General features: G+C 33.4%; 1 protein-coding gene across 1 annotated transcript in view; it reads left to right on the forward strand.

Moving 5' to 3' along the window:
* The window catches only part of LOC145327443 (uncharacterized), a 45,974-nt gene extending 39,248 nt beyond the window's left edge, over positions 1-6,726 (forward strand). Inside the window, exons 27-34 of the mRNA XM_080170993.1 lie at positions 207-295; positions 586-724; positions 1,072-1,275; positions 1,820-1,896; positions 2,900-2,971; positions 3,470-3,504; positions 5,184-5,248; positions 6,233-6,726. Of these exons, the coding sequence (XP_080027119.1) occupies positions 207-295; positions 586-724; positions 1,072-1,275; positions 1,820-1,896; positions 2,900-2,971; positions 3,470-3,504; positions 5,184-5,248; positions 6,233-6,315 (764 nt within the window). The 3' untranslated portion in view covers positions 6,316-6,726. The remainder of the gene's footprint in view (positions 1-206; positions 296-585; positions 725-1,071; positions 1,276-1,819; positions 1,897-2,899; positions 2,972-3,469; positions 3,505-5,183; positions 5,249-6,232) is intronic.
* The last annotated feature ends 2,197 nt before the right edge of the window (positions 6,727-8,923 follow it).

Genomic DNA, 8,923 nt, shown 5'->3' on the forward strand with positions numbered 1-8,923 from the left:
ATTATCCCCTCCCAACCTTTGAAAACCCTCTTTTAACCTCCCCACCAAAAAAAAAGGAAGAGAAAAAATTTTGGACGTCCTTGATTTTTATGTATTTCTTAATATGACAGGCATTTTAAAAGAGCACATCATGATTCAATGAAATTCCATTTTTAGTTTAGAACATCGGATAAGACAACAAAATCAAAAGATTTTTTTATAATCAGGAGATGAAAACAAGATAACTTTTCAAGAGGTTTATTCCAAAGTGTTCCAATGTGAATATGAACTTCAGCTTTATCCATTTGATTTTCAGGTATCTATCAAAATGTGTAGCAATATTTTAAATTCAATAAGCAAGGCCATATGCAATTTTTATTTTCAAGGTTTTTCTTTGTGAGTCAATTTATAAGCATTTCTTTACAAACTGGCGTTGTAATTCTGTAGACAATCATTAATTAGGTGCTTTACCTTTAAGTTCCCATCAAGCATTGACCCCCTTGTCCTTTATCTTTAAAATAATTTTTAAAATGTATTAGGGAATTGCCAATTTATAATTCATCCATGAGTAATAAATCTAATCTAAGAGAACTTGAATTTATCAAGGTGTGTACAGTGCAAATAGCAGCCCGAGGTCTTGAGAAATCCGATATATACCTGTATCCGGACCAAGTTTTCATGGAGGGGGAAACTGTTCTAACTCAGTATATCATTCCATATTGGGATCTGGATTATACTAATACAAGTAATACAAGTTACATTTCATAATATTAACACTTCCTAACAATATATGTTAGCCTGTTAGGTTATATTAGATAAAGGGATGGGAGACCAGATATGTGGTCACCGTCCAGTCTGCATTTATTATCCTAGGAGCTACACCAGAGGAGCTAAACTGTACTGGAAAGGTTCAATGGTAGATGTCTGACAGATTTCTGATTTTTTTCCCCCAGTTCATAATAAATATAGGAAATGTAACCTATAAGAAAATTAATTAGGTATATTAAATACATATAAATCTATAAAACAAGTTTTATGAAAAGGATCTTGTAAGAATTTTACTGAATATGTACACAAACGTATGTTTTGTAGGTATAGTTGAAGAAGGAGTGGAGATGAAAATAATCCTGAAACGGCGGCTGATCAACGAAGTGATGACCACCTACCTGCCTTCCACTCTCATTCTTTTCATTGTGTACGCCACCAACTTCTTCAAACCTTTCTTCTTTGAGGCTGTGGTCACTGTGAATCTAACATCTTTGCTTGTCCTTACCACTTTGTTTATCAGTGTTTCAGGTGAGATAATGGATTTTGTATTACTTGGATCTTACGCCAGATTATCATATCAATGACTGAAAAATAAATTAACATACAATCTGCCCCTTCTCTCATTTTCATTCAGTAGCTTAAAAATTGAACCTACTTCTTTAAAGATCTTGATTGTGTTGTAAAATCTAACAGTGTCCAGATTTTTCCACAAGTAATCTTATTCAACAAAAAAGGCATTTTTGTTTATTTTAATTTGGGATGTTCAAAAAGGGGGGGGGGGGGAACTATTGCCCCCCCCCCTTTCATCGTCCAATATATTGAAATAAAAAAAAACTTTTAACTCAATAATCTTATTCTATATAGCAGTGATTTCTTACTATAATTCAAGTAAGATAAATTTCTATACAGGTTAGGTTAAGTTAAGATATGAATTTACAAATAAGTCCCCTCCGCAGGAGTTAAGCATTAAAAAAATATATATAAGATGGTTTAAAATAGGCTAGTTTAAGTGTCGACTCTGACGTTTGTCACTCCTGCGTTTATCCTAGAACCGAATTAATTTCTATTTTAGGATCTTTACCCCCAACAGCTTATGTGAAAATGATTGATGCCTGGCTTATTTTCTCTATCAGCATTCCTTTTTTCGAGGTATAATCATTAAGAGATATAAGTTTTACGGAATTTTAATGTAGGGAGTAGATTTGAAATCTGCATCAAATTTTAAGGATTTTTTATAAAATTCGTTTTTTGTAAAATTCTTTATCTAAAAGCGAAAATACATTTAAAGTTAATTAATTTTGACCAATAGGATAGGTGGATTTTAAACTACCTGCGCTCTAATTGGTTGAATGATGTACGACATCCAATCAGAGCGCAGATTTTTTAAATCCACCAATCACAGATGCCAAAATTAATTAACTTAATTTGTATTTCCGCTTTTAGATAAAGAATTATACAAAAAACGAATTTTATAAAAAATCCTTAAAATTTGATGCAGATTTCAAATCTACTCCCTACATTACAATTCCGGAAAACTTATATCTCTTAATAATCATCAACTTTTAAACTGTATTTCAAAGAAAAAGTATTAAAGTAATATCATTAATCGGCTATAGTCCCTTTCGTGGCAACGCCCCTTAATAGACGATTCGACGTATTTTTAAAATGACATTTGATAGGTTGTTTTAGGTTAGGTTATATTGGGTTAGGTGATTGCCCCGCAGGGTTAGAGCCCCCAGCAGGGGCTAGAAATAGGAGAAGCTACTGTGAAAATACAAAGAAACGCTTCTTGAGGGGCGTTGCCACGAAAGGGACTATACCCCATTAATCTTACTTAAAGCACATTGTAAGATAATCTTGTTGATAGCGTAGCCACTCTGTAACTCGCTTTGGCTGTCTATACTAATTTATCTACGCTTCCTATGTTCGTTGGCATCCTTGTTCAAAAGCTGATTATGTTTCGCTAAGGCCAACAATGCGAATTAAATCTTTAAAAGATATTTTGGGGGCAGATAAAAGGTCGTCATTGCTACGATGTGTTGCCCCCCACCTTCACCTAAATCACGAAACTTTATAAAATAAATTCAGTCGTTAGTTATGAAAAATTTGAATGTCATAATTTTATCACAAAAAATTTATGATTTTTTTAAAGGTGCTATTGCATACATTTATTGATGGAATGCGGCTTGAAAAAGAGGAGCAAATTAAAAGAAATATAATAAAGGTATAGTTGTAATTTTATTAAAAGGGAAGTGATATATTATTTTCAAGTATGGCTTCTACGCTGGATCACAACCGTTTCTCATCTATACTGAAAAAATATGTACATCATCGTATTAAACCATTTTCCACGAATTGTAAAATGAAAATCATATGATTAATACCAGTTTTGTTAGCCCGAACCTTCGAACTCTTTGGGTTTATTTTACTAACCGCGGAAAGCTGTCTATAATACAATGCAATAAATAACTATATCATTTATTTGTGACATTTTCACTTTGACAAATCAACTAAAACATTTTTTCTCTTGGGAGGTTGGTTGTACACTCCCCCAAAACAACACCTTAAACACCTTTCCTTGAACTTCAATGAGATGCTTAAAGTAAAGGAGAACCATAACGGTTCATCTGTGAGCAAGATTTTCCGCTACACACACGCACACATACAATAGACATCCTCTTACTTTTTTTACTAGGATTAAAACTAAAAATATATTTATAAGGTTTCTGAAGTCAAGGGAAATGTAAAGTTTGCTGGGTAAGATTTTTGTTAACAGAAATTATTTCATCTTATCTACTAGGGAAGCTAGAGCATCACCTGCATATTATAGAATATGAGGTTAAGTAACATCCACCAGACAACCAACCCTTTGACTGCACGATCTTTGTTTGGAAGTCCTACCTTTGCATGGTAATGAGTTGTACCTATTAATGGGCCAAGGTATTACCCCTGCTCTCGCTATAAGTGTTACGTGCCAGATATAGCAACAGTAGCAGGGTTGTCATTTTGGGCGGGCGCTTTTGGGCGGGCAGTTTTGGGCAGGCGGTTTTGGGCCGCCCAATATAAGGTCATTTTGGGCAGTTTTGGACACCCCCCTTTTAGGGGGAGAGAAAAAGGGGAGGGGGTTAAAAAAGAGGGGGGGGGGCGGGCCTATTTTTTGGGTGATATCCTTATACTAAAGTAACAGGATGTTTGTCTGTTTGTTTGTCTGTGTGTCTCAAAGGATCTCGCTAACCACTGAACCGATCGGGTTCTCCTTAACAGGGTAGCTTCTCATAGGTCCCGGGAAGGTTTATAACTATTTTCTTGGGGGGTGGGACACCCCCAACCCCCCCCCAAAATTAAAAATTTCACCCCCCCAAAAATTTTCTTTTTTTTAATTTTAAAACTAAAATTAAAAATTATAGGGGGGCACCCCACCCCCCAAAAAAAAAAGTTTCCACCCCCCAAAAATATTTTTAAAAATTTTTCTTTTAAAATCTAAAATAAGAAATTGGGTAATAAAATTCGACTCCCCCATCCTCAAGTGCCCCTAGAGGACTCTAGGGGCGTAGCCGCTAGTCCTTATACTAAAGTAACAGGATGTGTGTCTGTTTGTTTGTGTGTCTGTGTGTTTGTACCGAAGGATCTCACTAACCGCTGAACCGATCGGGTTCTCCTTAAGAGGGTAGGTTCTCATAGGTTCTTGGAAGGTTTATAACTATTTTGGGGGAGGGTACCACCAACCTCCTGAAAGAAATCGCCCCTAGAAAAAAATTACACTCCAACAAAAACTTTTTTAAAATTTTTGAAACTAAAAATAATAATGGGGGGAGGAAACCCACCCCGCCCCCCCCCCAAAAAAAAAAAATTTTATTTTACTTTTTCTTTTCAAATCTAATATAATAATTGGATTATCAAATTTGACTCTCCCCTCCTCAAGTGCCCCTAGAGGCCTCTAAGGCCGTAGCCGCTAGTTAACTATATAAATTAGTAAGCTTTTTTGTATTTAGAGAAGGATTTTGCTAACTGCTGAACCGATATGGTTCTCCTTTCCAGTGGAGCTTTTATAGGTACTGAGATGGTTTTAGGCTATTTTATTTCTAATAATAAGTCTAGGTATGGTTTTAGGCTATTTTATATCCTTTTATATGCTTTTCACGACATTTGCCCAAAAAGGGTGCCCAAAACCACTTTTGGGCGCCCAAAACCCGCCCAAAACCCTTTTGGGCAATTGGGCCGCCCAATATCGAAAAAAGTGCCCAATTCGACAACCCTGATTACAGTAGGTACCACTTTAGTATAACGCTGAGTGTATCAGACTCGAGCGCAACAGCAAGCAGGCATGCTATCATTCAAGCTAATGCCGCGTTTTTCTTTAACAGAAAATAAACTGAGACATAAAATAGGTAGGTATAATCTTTGAAAATTAAGAAAAGAATTTTTTTTCTTCTCAGTTTGACAATTAAAAGGCTACCTGAGCTTGATAGAGATTACTGGATTCATGTTGGAGTAGTTACAGGTATATTCTCAAACAAGAAACATTTATAAAAGCGAGGCTCTTGAAATTAACAATCAATTACATTTGTAGTGCCATAACTTGATAAGCAGGATATAAGTCAATAAATCTAAAAAAGGCATAAAAATTTGTTGCATTATGGCATTGCGCAAATGCCTGCAGGATACTATTAAAGGAAATATAAATTAGCATTAATAGGACTTGATTATATAGATGCTTTGTAAAAAGGACTGCACTTTGTTGTACTAGAAATAGTTATTCAAAAAACCAGATAAAAATGATAAATATATAATACAAAAAAGTTGTCGAAAAAGTCTAAAAATCCGCATGTTCTAAATGGAAATTAGAGCTTTCTTGTAACGAAATTATACAGTTGCTACGCTGTATAACTCGTAACAAACTGTTAGAGGCAGCGTTGTGGAGCCGGAGCTGGGAGCCCCCATATTTTGCCGGAGCCTTAATTTTCGTTAAAAACGGCTCCGGGTTAGCTAAAATAAGAGATTTTTCATTAATTATAATTTTGTAACTCTGTTGTGTTGTGTACAAATGCCCATTATAAGTTTTTCAAGTCCATTTTTATCAAATATTGAACTTTTAAAACCTTCAAAAGTCAAAAATAGACTTGGCAAAAAAATATTTTGAGTTTTTCTTGATTGTAGATCGGAGCCGGGGCTAAATCCGGAGCCGTTATTTTCACTGGCGGCTCCACGTAGCCGGAGCCGCACCAAAATCAAACGGCTCCGCAACGCAGGTTACAGGACTAAGCAAGCAAAGTTTAAAATCGATAGAACATCATCATGCTTAAATTAACGATAAGAGCTAACTGGAACATACGGACGGACTGGCCCTATAAATACTAGACAGGGCCCGGCAGCAGCTATACTAGGCTGCGGCTGCAAACTATTAGAAGGCGGCGGCAAAGAATCTTTGGCTTTTAGTTAAATCCATACCGTTATGATTTAAACATTGCATTTGTTATTTTTTTAGGAAAAGTCTTTATTCCATTGTTATTTCTTGGATTCAGCATTGCCTATTGGACATACGGTCTGATTCAATACTTGGCAGTGTAATACATTCGGAATTTTTAAACATTTCATGTAATAAATCAAGTCATAAATGTGTCATACATGTTTATTCATTTTGCTAAAAATGATTTTTTTATTCAATTAATAAAAAGAGGAGTTTTATTATTTGAAAAAAAACGCATTGTATTTAATGTATTATTGTGCAGGGCTCGGCAGCCGCGACTCAGTCTCAAATTTAAACATATTTAGATACTTTTATTTTTTTCGTCAGAGGCTTAGACAGACAGTCAGGTTTAGACTTACAGCTGATTTATGATTTACCCTGAGGCCTACAGGTGGCTGATGCGCGGCTGCCAAGCCTTATCATTATGTATGTATTTATTGTAACTTATATCCAAATTGATTATGATATCTTGAATTTCTCCTGCCCTGCTGTAATAAACTTATTGTCATTGATTGCCAAACTTGTTTAATTCAGCTTATACCAACAATGGAATTATTTCGGAAAAGATCACGGAACTAATACGTGTTTTTTCAGCTGTCGTTGGGGGGCAACACAACGTAAAGTTGACGACCTCTCCATTTGCCCCCCAAATATTATTTTAGATCTATTTCGCTTGTTGGTTATACATATTCCTGTGTTTAATTATCAAGACTAAAAGAACATCTAGAATAGCGAAACTTAAACTGGTTTTAAACTATTTTTGAATGGGGGGTCAAAAATATACTAGGACACCTATAGAATCAGACTGCAGAGCCCAAATTTGAATTAAGTCCCCAATAAACTTTTTTTGGGGGATTTAAAAATTAATTTTTACTGTTGCTCTGGTCATTTTTACCAGATCAAAAGGTCTTTTTTTACTTCGTGTAATATTGTAACTTAGTGAACAATTTTATATAATTCACTTTATACTGATACAATAAAAAAAACATTACTCTGTTCAATAAAAATAATTTTTTTTTCTTAAACAATTAATTTCATTAAAAAATCTGACATAATACAATAAAAAACATAATGCTGAATTTAAACCAATTAGAAATTAGAATTTCCGAAAGAGTGTTTTCACAAAGTGACTTATTTCAAACGTAGTTAAATAATTTTATTTAATAAAAATGAAAAGAATGAAAACCCTACTCATAAAAGATATATACTTTTTAAAAATATTTTTAAAAATATGTTTGAATAATCTTATTTTATATCATATTTGTATATGTGACAAAAATAAATTTGTTGTATTGCATAAACATTTGTTGTCATCTTAATTTATTTAACCCTTTACAGCCAATTTTTATGTGTTTTAATGTATAATAGAATTGAAACATTTTTATGTTAATTCATTGATATATTGTAAAGAATTAATTTTTAATTAGTATTGATAGATAAAATCAAAAGACCTAACTTTACTGTATACTAGCATACAATATTTACGAAGCAAGACACTCTAAAAGCTGAGTATTTTACCTACAAAGGGAAGAAACATCACGATTCAGTAAAAATTATTTAATCCATAGTAAAAAATAAACTTTAAAATCCTAATAAAATTTGATGTGGGCAATTGTTCTCATTTTTGGCTTTGCAGTATGATTCTACAGATGTCAAAGTATATTTTTAATATACCTTTTAAAAATAGTTTAAAAACAGTTTAACAAATCAGAAATGTATAAAAACGAGCCCTAACAATATATTAAGATAATTAGCTATTAATATTACAAGTTACAACACCCATAAACATGAAGCTCTGATATTGAACGATTGGACAAACGAACACTAACACCTGTAGAATGTAAGAACATAATAAGCAGAAAATTAATTTACAGTCTAAACAAATTTGTAATTAGATTTGTTGCATAATCGCTTAATTTTGGGATTTTAATACTTTATTACAGAGATGCAACGCTTATAACATTGTAACTTGTGTTCCTAGGAATAATTTATTCGCTTTTAGAAAGTATATTAAGTATGTATTTCATGAATTCACATGTTGTATAAAAGGGTTATAATACATATTTACAAATTAATTCATTATCATGTAGTTATAACTCTTTAAGAGTAATAAAATATTTTTGTAGGCAAATTGTAGGCTTCACTTTTTAATAGACATTTATAATACTAAGTGTAGAATCACATTTTTACAACAAAAAAAACTAGGTATTATTAAAAGGGGGATGAGCAATTAGACCATTTGAACAGAAGGATAAGGGAGGGGGGGGGGGGTGATTGGTAATGTTCCTAGATGAGTATATAAACTTCCCTCTAATTCTTAATTTCTTATTAATGAATTTCTACCTTTTGCAGCATGTTAATATTTGTTATATATAAGACTTATAATATTAGTTTAAGTGGCAATATAGTTTCTTTATAACCTTATCTTAAACACCACCCCCCCCCCTTTCTTTTTAAAAAATGATCTAAGTTTTCATTTAAACATCACTGATATAAATATTATACAATAAAATATTACTAGACACCAGACATTTCTTATCAGGGTGAAGAGGGACACAGCAAGTGAAGAAAAAAAAATTCCCCTAACAATTCCGTTAATTAAAATATCCAGGCGCCTGTACAGGAATTAGCCCGGGGGGGAGGGGGGCGGGGTTATGAACCTTGAGGGGTTAAGAAAGAAGAAAATTGTTGTCCTTCACAATTTAAATT

Source organism: Acartia tonsa, chromosome 9 (assembly GCF_053477335.1).
Source record: "Acartia tonsa isolate MP-2025a chromosome 9, ASM5347733v1, whole genome shotgun sequence".
NCBI lineage: Eukaryota > Metazoa > Arthropoda > Copepoda > Calanoida > Acartiidae > Acartia > Acartia tonsa.